The 13,812-nt window shown below is 43.0% G+C and overlaps 1 protein-coding gene across 5 annotated transcripts in view; it reads right to left on the bottom strand.

Moving 5' to 3' along the window:
- The window catches only part of Helz (helicase with zinc finger), a 145,936-nt gene that overhangs the window by 60,641 nt on the left and 71,483 nt on the right, over positions 1-13,812 (bottom strand). For 4 of the 5 annotated variants that reach the window (XM_029545737.1, XM_029545736.1, XM_021212285.2 and 1 more), the window contains 5 exons: positions 12,091-12,358; positions 7,176-7,509; positions 6,309-6,439; positions 2,131-2,310; positions 1,380-1,484 (listed from right to left, as the gene is read on the bottom strand). In XM_029545737.1, the coding sequence (XP_029401597.1) occupies positions 1,380-1,484; positions 2,131-2,310; positions 6,309-6,439; positions 7,176-7,509; positions 12,091-12,358 (1,018 nt within the window). The remainder of the gene's footprint in view (positions 1-1,379; positions 1,485-2,130; positions 2,311-6,308; positions 6,440-7,175; positions 7,510-12,090; positions 12,359-13,812) is intronic. The other variant, XM_029545738.1, reaches the window with a different exon arrangement.

The raw sequence follows: 13,812 nt of genomic DNA, 5'->3' as shown, positions 1-13,812 counted from the left end.
CTAGAGAATTAACATAATCTACACTCTTAAAGATCAAACACCCTATGCTATATCCATAAGGGCTTCCCTCAACTGTTTCTAAGCCAGGAGCACCATGACATCCGAGACCACCACATTTCATATACAACATGCACACTCACATACACGCACACACATAACACACACATTCATACATGTGCACACCCACATTCACATACAAGCACAGACACACGCATGCACGAGTGCACCTATTCTACCAATAAATCCTACAAGTAAATAAAACAATGAACTCTTCCCCTGAAGGGAGAACAGGCAGGGGAAAATGCCAGCTCCTCCTCATCCTCTGTGAGGTCAGAGGGCAGAGTCCTTAGTCTACTGTTACTGCATCCTTCAGTAAAATCTTCACTCAGAGGATAGTAAGCAGTCTTTTATTATTACATGCAACTGGATCTTCTACTGTGGTGGTTTCTGCTGTGTCCTAGAGTGAGAGGACAATACAGCATGGGTGTCTGTGTTAACATGCTACACCACTGCTCTAAACACTTTCACAGGGGGCTGGTCGCAGGAATTGAAGAATTGAATAGCATAACTTCTATTTCCATGCCTGGGCTCAAGTAAAAATGAGAGGTTAATAAATTATGGATCAAAGTGTAGCTAAAACTAATTTTTAGGCAATAATTAACAATCATTTGTATAATAGGCCATGATATATTAGTTTACAAAATGGCAAAACTAAACATTATTTCATATAACAACAAAAGCAAGTGGTATGATTCTTCAGTGTTTTCTGAAGGAAAGGATTTTTATTTTCCCATAATCTGTATATAAGTGCATTCTATGTTCACATACAGTCACTGAACCTAAAATGTCCTTTGATACCCTGCCTTATATGTGGCAGCAAGAAGCCCGGAACCCGTCCTCAGTGTGCCGCAGAGACCGTTTCCATGTGTCACGCTTCTCTAACATGCTACTTCCGGAAACGATCACAGTTAACATTTTACTCCCATACAGAGCTGTCATCACATGACTACTCTGCTGTACACAATGTGCCAGAATTTTAATTAAACTCAATTTGATTTAAGCTGATCACTTTTCTTTAATCAATTTTCTTATACTACCTTTTAGATGTACATACCAAAATCTACTCCAACCATAACAACAGTTTTACATGAGAAACTTAAAAAAGGATGTCTTTCTGTATACATAATGTTTCAGAAATGATACATAATTTTTACATTTTTTTTGCCTTAATTTAAAAGATTTTTTTCCAATGACATAACCTCCAAATGCCAATGCAGAGTTAGTGCTTTAGGCGCTTCCAAAGCCCCGACACCTTTACAGACACCTTTTCTTAAGAATAACAAAGTACAATACAGATACATAATAAGCCTTAAAAATACCTGAGAGGTCTTGCCTGGGGATTGCCTGCTTCTACATATGGATGTAAATAATCCTTTATGTAGAGGTCAGCAGCACTATTAGAATGGGTGCAAATGAGAATCCTGCTGAAATAAATGGTGCAAATAAAAAGAATGACACAACAGAAGCTAGTCAGGCAGTTCAACACCAAGAGAGCAGTGGCCATCTTACACGTCCATTTCCCACACCCCGCTCACATTCAACAGGACCCACAGTGCCTTTGGGAGTTATGTTACTCTAAGCTAAAGAGGAGCTCCCCCAAATAATTTTTAAATCTATCCATAGTCCATAGTAAGGATTTTTAAACCCAGCCCTTGGAGTTCTAATATACCCATAATGTATAACAGACTTGAAGTTTTGACAGCTATGTCAAACTACCATTGTCTACACTGTCAACTTGTTCTTGTTATTTGGGGAGTTGGGGGGAAGGGGGGTTGTTGAGTCAGGGTTTCTCTGTGTAGCCCTGGCTGCCCACTATAGACCAGGCTGGCCTTGAGTTCAGAGATCCAGCTGGCTCTGCCTCCCAAGTGCTGGGATTAAAGGCATAAGCCATTATGCCCAGCTTACATTGCCTGCCAACTTTTATAACAACATATTCTAAGAGAATACAAACTTCATTGCTTTGAGGCTAAGAGGAGGATAAAAACTGTCTCACTGGCCCTCATTCTCTCTCTAAAGCAAGGAGAGAGGCTCTGCCTGGTGAAGAGACAGGACATGCCTCCCTCCGCTCACCTGGTCTCCTGCTGCTGCAGTATGTGCTTGGCGGCCTGAGCCAGAGTGAAGGTCTTGCCTGTCCCGTAGGGTCCGATGATGAGGACAGGAGGCAGCTGGATGGAGAGTGGAGTGGTGATGGCCAGAACAGCTTCTTTCTGTTTTGCATTTAGTCGAGGATCCAACTGCTCGTCCCACTGTCTGTAGAAAATACAAAGCTGCTGTTTTAAACACACATCTCAGCAGTGTCAGTTTCTTGACACTAACTCTCCTTGAGCACACAGCATCTACAATAACCAACGCTTACTCCCAAACCTTTCCAGATAAATCAGAGTCAAAGGAAGGTGTTCTGCCATGAAATCAAAACTAACCCGAGTTAGACTCTAATCTAAAGGAATCAAACTTTTGTGGTCTATTTGCTGGTGATATTTCAAAAATGCAGAAAACTATTTCCCATAGTGAGGAAGTTGCCAATTTCCTCCACAGCAAATAGAATACAAAAACCCAACTAAGTTTCTACTGCTAACTTATTGAAAGGTCTGCAGACAGGCTTAGATCACAAAGAAAGGGGAAAAAAATCTGCATCTCCCTAGTTGAGAAATATCAAAGTTTTATAAATCTTGATTGATTAAGCAGAGGTTTATAAAAGGTATCAAACCAGACAAACAGAATGTTTTCTAGTATTCCACACACAGTCCCTGCACACGGCTCCTGCTGTCAGGGTGAGGAGCATCTGCTGCAGGAGCACGTGGGCTGCAATGAGATCTCTCCCACGAGTGCCCCTCTGGTGGCGTGCTTATGATTTGAAGATTTAGATGCTGTGACAAATCAAACTAAGTAAAGGGTCAGCAGTATTGTTCGTCACAACTCCAACCAAAGTACTAACTACTACAACAGTTACGGTAAAATGGTGACAGTAGGAACAGAAACAGGAAGAGTATGAAGCCAGTACTGCCAAGTGTCTGCAGAACGACCCACAGACAGAGCACAGACATGAGACCAGAAGTCCCCTGTAAGGCTGAACTCTACTTAGACCAGAAACTACTTACACTTTAAAAAGGCTGTAACTGTCTGAGCTGTTGAAAAATTACAACTGTTGCAGTGTGCTAAACTCAAGCCAAAGATGTTCTTTAAATCTAAAACATCTTAGAAAACAAACTTTGAAGATAAAAACATGCCACTACTTAATTTTCTGAATTTGGCATTTCAGCACTGAAAGAAAAAAAGGACTCTACATATTCCTGTGCAGACAGAAGCCAGCTTCCTTGTCACACTTCTTCCCAGACTGGCAATGCATCCTGAGCCCTAGGGGACCACCATGCCCAGATCTGACATGAGACAGACACTGCCATGGTTACCCCGAAATCATCCCCAGCACCCCTTTCCTCTGCCTCCCTGCTCCCCAGAACCTAGTTAACCATGATACTCTGCTTCCAGCTGCTTCTGCTGGACACCCAACTGTGGCCAACCTGATGTGGGAGCAAGTTTCTCAAACCAGTCCATCTCTCTGTCTCGTCTCTCTGTCTGTCTCTGTCTCTCTCTCCTGTGTGTGTGTCACTGTCTCTATCTCTCACTTCATATGTGTACATATAGACATATATACACATATACACATGCACATATATACATATACACCTCACTAGTTTTTTGGTCTTAAGTGGAGAAAGCCTATTTTATGAGTGCTCCTCTGGAGGAAAACAGCACATGGCAAATAAATCCCAAGTGGCCATCACATAACCAACAAACAAGAAGCATCAGGAAAAAAAAACCAGCAAACAAACAAAACCCAGCATGCTGTTCCAGGCCAGGAGGGAAGGAGGTGCAGCTGATAGAGCTCCTGGCCCAGCCCTGGGTTACCAGCCACTGGGCTTCCATAACTCAACCTAACTTACAACAGCGGGTCGGCTCAGAAAAGTTTCTCACTGCCATACTTGACCCAGGCAGTTCTAAGATGCCCTGACTTCCACGCCCCTCACTTGTCTACAGACACACCAACACTCGCATTCAATGGCTGTCTTAAAACCTAATGAGACCAGGCATATGCCTACATGAACTAAAATATTCATGTAAAGATATTTGGAAATATAACTGAGCAACAAAAGTTCAGTCCACATTACCTTCTATTTCTGTCTTTTCTGATGATTTTAGGTAAAGATTGGTTGAATAATATCCATTAAAAATAAGGCAGCACACACTAACCACTCCCATCTGGGAGCAAGGATGACTTACAGAATACTAAAGGCAGAAGACTCCGCACATTAACTACAAAGCTGAGAGATTACTGATGAACTTACAGGATCAATTCTGTAAGTAGTCTGTATCTCTTTACTTAATTGTGGGATGGCTTCTGCTTATCAGCTGTTCCAGCGTGGTGAGCCAGGGCAGATCAGGGGCTTTACTGATGTCAGTCAACTCTGCAACTGCAGGCAATGAATACTGAATATGTTTTGTTTTTTGTTGTTTTTCGAGACAGGGTTTCTCTGTGTAGCTCTGGCTGTCCTGGAACTCACTTTGTAGACCAGGCTGGCCTCGAACTCAGAAACCCACCTGCCTCTGCCTCCCGAGTGCTGGGATTAAAGGTGTGCGCCACCACCGCCCGGCTGAATACTGAATATGTAAAGAATGCCAAACATTGAAACAAACTATCATCATTGTGCCAGCATTTAGCAAAAGAGACTTGAACATGTTCTCTATGATAGTCAGTCTGTCTCTACAGCTGAAAATATAAACCCTCTCCAAGTCTCATCTCACTGTAAAAAGAAAAATTACAGTGAGACAAATCAGTCCAGGAAGGCCTAAATAAATGTCAAAGCAATTGGTATTTCATAGCCCCCAGCTAGATTACAGAGGCCAAGAAAGGAACAAGACAGCGCTGGAAGGCAGTGAGACCCTCTGTCAGAGCGCAGAACCATACTCAGACCTCAGCCAAAGATGTACATGCACATGATGAAATGCCATGGTTATCTTACAAAACTAACTCTGGAAGAAGTGTTCAGGTTGGACCAGACAACAGAAATACAGACAGCAGGATGGACGAGCAACAGAATGTCACAGATATATTAGCTTCAGCACCAGTTGTAAGACTGGAAAGAAAAATGGACGCAAAGAAGCTGAGTCAAGTGAGGGCTAGGATGACCTGAGTTTCTATAATCAGATCACAACTACATTTAAGATAGTGAGCACCAAAGCATCAGGGAATTGAAAATTCTGGAAACATGTAGACTGGTGCCCGTTGAGAAATTTGGCAATAAAAAGAAGTAGGGTGAGGCAGTCAAGACAGCTTGTGTTGGAAGCATATCATATTGTGTTGTTCTGTCTTTAGGAGCAGAGTCAATGGAATGCTGGGTGGATCTGTATAAGCATTTCTAGAGCTGACTATGGCAGGGAAGGAAGCACCCGGGCCTCTGTGTTCTCTCTTCACTTGTCAACATGCTGGAGACTCTGGAGATCAGTAGAGACACCAGGACCTCGGCCAGCAAGACAGGGCCGCCACCCTGCCTGGCCACCCAACCTTATCTGTGTTGTGGAAAGTCACTTAGTGGCTCATCAATTGAGCTAGGAAAGCAGAGGTTAGTGGGACAGTACCCAGTGACAAAGATGAACAGAACATTCACACAGCTACATGTTCTTGGGACAAACCAGCCTTAACTGCGGGTGGGGGTGACAGAGGTAAACAGATCAATAGCTTTGCACCTCCCTACTTGGCAGCAGTATCTGAAGAACAGTCTATCCGTCCCCTCCAGTTTGTGAGATCACAGTATCACCTACAACTCAGAGCTACTTAATATATGTGACCCACTGTAAAAAGGTCATGATCGTCACATTCAAGTCAGTCTAGAAATATCCCAAAACTGCTCAGTGTTCTATTAAACTGTAACCATTGAGAGAAACCACAGAAGTAACTTGTAATCTAAAGGCCAAACACTTCATTCGTGTCCTAACAAACACAGGCTTGAACTCGGTGTACTGGCTTGTACCCTAGTACTACTAGAGAGGCTAAGGGAGAAGAGTGCCCCAAGTCCCAGGTTAGCTTAAGCTGTATAACAAGATCCAGCCCAGCCTGGTTCCTGTAGGAGACCTTGTCTTAAAGGGTGGAGGGGAGGCAAGCAATCAATAAGTCAATAAAGTATGCTTCAACTGATATAGGCATTCACTTTAATATTAATAGCCTTCTTTTGCTAAGAAATCTCTTTTCATACCTGTTGGGACTCCAAGGTATGGTAGGAGTCATACTGATGTCTGGAAACAAAACAGCATTGTCCTTAATCCTGTCTAGTGCATAATGCATTTCACAGAGGGGTAATCGGTTCAACTGAAACTGAAGCTCAACCTGAAATACAAAATGGACATTTTTACAAAAGACTTTCATACTAACACGAATATCAGGAATACACTAAATACTTCATGGAGACAACAGTTTGCAGGACAAGTTTAGACTTTCTTTCAAACTATGGAATTAGTATGAGTAATTAGTACGGAAAACCCTGGCTGCATGTGTTAGGCACTGTAATAAGCAGCTGCCACGGATGACCTTGTGTGATCATACTAATAGTATACATGCTATTATTTTACCTACTAAGAACTGAAATCTTACAAACACCAGATAAAGGGTATCTCAATCCACCATGTGCATAGAAAATACATTTGATAGCATCAGAAGAAGTGTGTTTTATCACATGATGAATGATAATCAACCTTATAACACTGTACAGACTGACTATGACTAATGGTCCCTAAGTTTCCTATTTTAAGAAGACGGGCTACCTTTCCAGTTAAATATGGCAGACTGAGCATAGGCTTCCAACACCACTAATGCAAAGAGAAGGGAAGCAGGCACATGCTCATGTCATGGCTCTGGATACTGCAGTTTCCAAAACATCTGCTCTTCCACTGCTGATGTACAAGTCTAGAGCTTCTACAAGACTGGAATATACTACACATTCCTTAAATTCAAAAGGTGACCAAAGCTGTAGTTCCAACCAGCCAGGATGAGACTTCAAAGTCACATGCACGCTGGCACAGGTGACACGCTCCTGGGGGAAGGAAGGCACTGCCTGCAAACATACCTGGATGTCACAGTCAGGCCGCAGACTAAGCTCTTCACAGCATTCCCTGGATATCCTTAAAAATACATAGTCTTTTGTTTTTTCTTCAATAGTAGCTTCATAGACCTTCTCTTTGGTTCCCTGGGACTGGACAAGCTTCTCTTTAGGGACTGGTAATAAATAAACAGCGTTGACCCTGGTCATCACCAGCCGTCCAGCCAAAGTATCTTCAGACAGGGTTTCAGTAAGCTTGAAACGACCAAAAAGTTGTCCATTCTGAGCATACTTTGCACCCCCAGAAACTCCAGTGAGCATGAAGCTTGCTAAAATCTGCAATTGCACTTTAAGGTTGAACCTAAATCAAAGCAGAAAACTAATTTAAGTACTTCTCATCAAAACTGTAAGAACTAGAAAAACACAACAAAGAAATTCAAATATAAACATAAGGAATGTGAAACTCTGTATCAATTCCACACTGTACAAGTTAGCAACTCTATATATGATATCTTTCTGCCTTTAATCCAAGCTGAAGACAAGTTACATAAGCATTAGTTGCACTAAAGGTATGCATTTTTAAAAGACTGCATGGGGCCCCAGATAGGGCTCAGTGGGTAAAAGTGCCTGCTGCCAGGCCTGACATCCTGAGTTCCATTCTAGAAGCCACGTGGAAGAAGCAAACTGACTCCTAAAGGTTGTTCCCTCGCCCCTGTATGTAAGCCCTGCCCCACACACATGCACAAGCACAAATAAATAATTCTTGTAAGTCTGAGTAAACTATGGGTGATTATAAGTAATAAAGTGGAATACACTAATAGGAAAACCTATTAGAACATAGTTGAGATACTTAAGACTTTAATAGCACCTAACCTAGGAGGAAAGACACTGAACTAAAACTACAAGTCTTTCTGAAAGAATCCAGACGTAACATTCTCTTTTAGTAATGCTAACAAATAACAACTGAAATAAAAGTTTGCTTGTTAGTATAAGGAACTGACTCACATGCAGGAATGATGGGGGGGACCAAGCCTATATTAGTACACAACCATCAGGACACTCATGCACCCACACGTGCATGTGACTATGAGAGACTATGCACCTGAAGGCATCACAGAGAATCAAGACTAACTTACACACTTAAAACATTCGCAGCAGGGGGCTGGGGGTCAGGGTAGTGCACACCTTTGATCCCAGCACTAGGAAAGCAAAGGCAGGAGGGTCTCTGTGAGCTCAAGGCCAGTCTGGTCTACAGAGCTAGTCCAGGACAGTTAGGGCTAGACAGAGAAACCCAGCCTCGAAAAACCATAAATAAATATTCACATAGAATCTTGTCATGAATGATTCTTTAAATAAAGCTTCTTTCTTTAAATAGAGCTGCCTTCCATACACTGAGAAGGACCTGGGGTAATTAAAACTCGCTCAGGGTTGGGAGACAGTCCTGTCTCTAACACACTGCTGACTGACAGGAGCTCTCTATAGCTAACAGTGATGTCCAAGCTTCAAATCTCCTCCCTTTTATTTGCAGCCACCCTCCTCTTTAAACTCCCTCCCTCCTCCTCAAACATGCAGGGACTGTCTGCCACCTGTCCTCTATTCTTCCTTTCCATCCAAACTCGGACACCTTCTAAAAGCCCAGTGTGCCCTCATCTTACTCCCAAAAGGATGCCTTTGTTCCTGCATTCTCCATGCCCAGACATGTAGCACCAAATAACCCCTGACCCCTTCCATGTGTATCTCCAAACCAATGCTTGCATGCATTATGCAAAAAGGCTCCACCATTCCGTTGTGTCCACGCTAAAAGCTGAGCTACGCTTACTGTGCCTCTCACCAACTGCTATTCCTCTACAATACTGTCACAAAGCCCTGATTCTGGGGGCGCTAGCATTCCTACTAATGGCTAAGTCACCAGCAAGTCAGCCTTTTTAACCTGGATAACTAATGAAGCCTGGCTCCAGAGGATCTGCCCCTCTCTTCTGGCCTCCCTGGGCACCTGCACTCATATGCAAATACCTGCACACGCACACAAGGACAGACACAGAATTTCAAGTACGATAAATCCTTTAAAAAACAGCACTTTGAAATTCAATAATTCAAATACTTTAAAAACAAAGCACACCCTAAATGAACAAAGACAATTCTTTCCGCTGTTGCACACCACATTCTGAATCAATCTTGAAGTCTATGCAATCTCAGCCTTCCCAGGAGGCAGAATAACAGCCAACAAAATTTCCAACTACTGTAAAGCCTCCTAAGAAACATGGAGGGACCAATGTCAGCATTTGTTAGCTCATTAGCTCTGAAGTGATATTTTAATCTTCAAATGCCAGAGCTGTACAGTAAGTTTGGTTTCATGAGATTTTTTTCCGACTACATGAACAAGAATCAGGAATCAGGCCAGTAACATGAGAAGGCCTGGTCTCCTGCTGCAGAGGGGAAGCAAGGTAACCCATAGAAGGTGACACACGTCCCCACCCACAGCAGGCCCGCGGGCAGGTGAACTGAGGGGCCGGGCCAGTTAGGCTGGCACTGCACAGGGCAATGGAAAGCAGAGCTTCAGCTAATGGCTGTTTCTTTGATTTTAAGATTTATTCTTATTATTTTTAAAATTCTGTGTATATGAGGACATAAATGTCTGTGTCAAGGGCTCCCAGGGGCCAAAGTGTGGGATCCCTGGAGCTGGAGTTAAGGGCCGTTGTGAGCCACTTGATGTGGGTGCTGGGAACAGAAAGTAGCTCCCCTGAATCATCTCTCCAGCCCTAAATCCTATTTCTGTAAAAACCGAATCTCTCAGAACTGGGTGGAATTCTTCCAAGGTAGAATCACTGAATGCATATCAACATATGGCTACATTTGTTTTCCTTTCAAGGGAGAAATAAACTTTGAAGATCCTGAGAGTCTCTTGTAATTCAATGAGACCAAGCGCACTGTCCTTAGCTCCTGCAAACAGAAGTATAACCTTTTATAAACAGTCTCACGGTGTGGCTGGCCTTGAACTCATGATCCTCTTGGCTTGTTTCCTTTGTGCTAGGGTTAAAGGTGTGTAGCATTAGGCCCAACTCTCTGGTAAGCTATGAAACAGGATCTTACTACTCAGCCCTGGTTGGCCTGGAATTCACTAAGCCCCATCTCCTTCTGCATCTCAAGTGGCCAAATGCTGAGATTAACAGTATGTGTCATCGTGCCAGGCATCTGGTCAGTTCTACTCATCCCAATACACATATAGTATTTTTCCTAAGAAAAAAAATATGATAATGGGAACAACACACATGCATATTCATGTGTTAATAAAATACGATTTCTTCAGCTCAGACTACAGGCACAATCAATACAAGCCTTTTAAGATTTACACAAATGGGAAAAGAGAGCTCAACAGGTAAAAGTGCTAGGTGCCTGAGCTGAGTTTAATCCCCACAACTCACTCAAGAGACTGGATGCAGTAGCCAACGCCTGTGGTCTCAGTGAGGGCCATAGACAGGAGAGCTAACCAGAAGCACGCACATACAATATTGTAGCAAAACAAGAGAAACCCTGCCTCAAAACCAGGGTGGGAGAAGAGGCACAACCCTGAAGACTGTCTCCTCACATCAAGTGCTCACCTGGGCACACTCACACAGACACACCTGGGCACACTCACACAGACACAAGCGCGCGCACGCGCACACACACACACACACAAACTAAAATATTCAAAGCAAAGACTTATATTAAAAGGGCCAGCACATACCTGTAATATGAGCACTCAAGAGGAAAGGGCAAAAGGCTGACAATTTCAAGACCAGCCTAGGCTCTACAGCCAGACTCCAGAGAGAGAGAAGAGCACAACCCAAAAGGGCCAAGACACAGTCCCAGCATAATGAAAATAAATTACACTCCCTTTGCATACTGAACATAAGTAGATACTCTGAAAGGTTCTACCCCGTCTGACCTGCAGAGGGGCACAGTGCACTTTTGAGGTTTACCTTTTCTTTTTCGGATAAGAGTTTCTGGATCCGTTATTAATAAGGCAGTTGGAAGAAAAGATGTATTGGCTGGACTATATTTAAAAGGAAAAGTTGTTATAAAAATGTAATCGCATCTCACTGAGGTTCAACTTTGAAGATTCATCCTATTTTACCTTAACAGAAGAAAAGTACTTTCAAATAACAACGGCATTGTTCATCGTTTCACTCATTCCCACTTTCATTTTAGACTACTTTGTCTTACAGTGACAATCTTTGGTTTCAGCTCTTGGTGTGTGGGTGTGTCTAAAGCATAAGAAGGTGGAGCACTTACAGATGGACATAATGACATGTCATCATCAGATGATTTTCCTCTATCTAAACAATCTCACTCCTCAAAAAACTTTCAGAATATGTGGCTTGTTTCCATGTTTGTCCTTTGACTCCACAAATACCCGTTAGGTGCATACCATGGCCCGTACTCACTTCTCAAGAGTAGGGACCAGTTTTATACTCCCAAAGTGAGCAGAGCTGGTCCCAGAGCAGACACTCAGTAAGGTTTTATGACACACACACACACATATCAGTCTTACTTGCACGTCTGTTAAAGATAGAATCCATAGCACTAAGGTGCTGGTGCTGGCTCATGTCTGTACCCCTAACATTCAAGAGGCAGAGGCAGAAAGACTAATGAGAGTTCAAGGCCTGCATGGTGAGTTCTAGGCCAGCCAGGACTTCACAACAAGACCCTGTTTCTAAATTAGGTAATTAGTTAAATGAAAAAAAAACAGCTAGTGAAGAACAGTTATTTATTACCCATCTCCACTCAAGCACGTCTTCACTCAAGCATGTCCATTGTAAAGTTAAAATCATCACTGTAAAGGGAAAGAAAGGAAAGGAATGGAGAGGGGGACAGGTGGAGAGAGGGGAGGGGACACAGGTGGAGCGGGAGGAGGGGTGGGAACAGCGGAGAGGCGGAAAGAGGTGCTCAGAGAACATACCTGCTGACTTCTTTATACTGGGCTATCTCCTCAATATAAAGCAGGTCGTGCAGCCGTGACTGATAGTTAGTCTTGGTCAACGATTTGTCTAAAACGGACTGTGTAAACAGCTGGTCAGCGGAAAGAGGAATTTGGTATCTGATCAAAAGGCTCTTCTCCAAATCAGTAGTTTCATTAGGTTCAAAATCTACAATAGTCTTAGAAGAAGAGTCCCAGCGCTTGGCTGTGGTTACCAGCTGCCGCTTTGCATGCATCAGGTATTCAAGATCTACACAAAAACATGGAACACATTCATAAAGGAACATGACATCAAACTCTCAGATGTGCAAGTACTCACTTCTACAACAGCTTCTTATACTAGAGATAAAACTCTCAGAAATAAACAGCACGAAACTCACTGGCAGAACTTTCCCCATGCCAGACATATTTTGACTTTCTTAACAAAATACATTATTAGGAACCCATTTAAGAACACCTTTTTATACATTAGGCTAGGTCATACCACAGAGAGTTATTTGTGGAAACATTCAGAATTTAACTCTTCAGTCGAGAGCAATTTGATGTGCAGGAGGAAGAACTGATAATCCTGTGTGACAGATTGTCCCACGGGAGGCAGAACAGTCCCTTTCCTCCGCACCCTTCAAGGACCTGCCCTATAAGCACCGAGGAGAACTAAAGTCCGTAGAGTTCTGGGCTTTGCTTGGGTGGAAATCACTTTGCTACCCACACCAATCTGTTAGAAGATCAGACGTACAACACCGTTGTCTCCTGGGAACATGTGACTGAAGTCATTTAAATGTCACTTCTGAAAAGTCCATGTTAAACTGTGCAAAATTACACAGTGAGCAGGGTTCGATATCAAAATCAGGAACTGAAAGAGATGCAACATAAACTAGCAAGGATGAAAGAAAGCCACAGTGAGCTCACGGGGACCGACCTGAGACTTTCTGGGTAGAGCTTACCCTCACTAGAAAAGCAAGATTTGGCCAAAAGGTGAGAAGTTATTTAACAGACTCATGAGGCCAAGATTCAATTTTAGTCTAAGAGGAAAGGCTTTCCACTCAGGAAAAGTCACACTAAGCTATGTCTGAATTAGAACAGGCATGACTGCGACCTCTCATCCCCTTGGTGCTCTGGCATGTTTTATTTCTTATTTTGTGATGCTGGAGATGAAACCCAAAGCCCAACATATCTACCACTGAACTATACCCCGAGCTCTGATGCTGCAATCTCTAGATGCCACATATGCACATAAGCACACACAGTCACTCACAAAGAAATTCACAACAGTAGCAAGTATCCTAACATCTTAATAAGAATATACATAGGCCCTAATTTCTAATATTTGATCTTTGTGAAAGCATTTTTCTAAGAGTGTTGCTACTTCTCAAATGGTAGCATAAGTACAATGATCAGAACAGTGAAGATAAACTGCCCAATAAACTTACACTTCAGACTACTCAGGGGACTGGAGAGATGGCTCAGCAACTAAGAGGAGGCACCAACTTACTGCCTCTGATCTGAGGACCAGAGTATGACTTCCAGAGCCCATGATGTTGGCTCATAGCTACCCATAACTGCAGCTTCAGACAACCTCTTCTGACATCCATAAGCACGCACGCACACACACATGTGCACACACACACAGAGAGAGAGAGAGAGAGAGAGAGAGAGAGAGAGAGAGAGAGAGAGAAACAGAGACAGAGAGACAGAGAAACAGAG

The sequence above is a fragment of the Mus pahari genome, chromosome 14 (assembly GCF_900095145.1).
Source record: "Mus pahari chromosome 14, PAHARI_EIJ_v1.1, whole genome shotgun sequence".
Taxonomy (NCBI): domain Eukaryota; kingdom Metazoa; phylum Chordata; class Mammalia; order Rodentia; family Muridae; genus Mus; species Mus pahari.
This window is presented reverse-complemented; position numbering and strand designations above follow the sequence as displayed.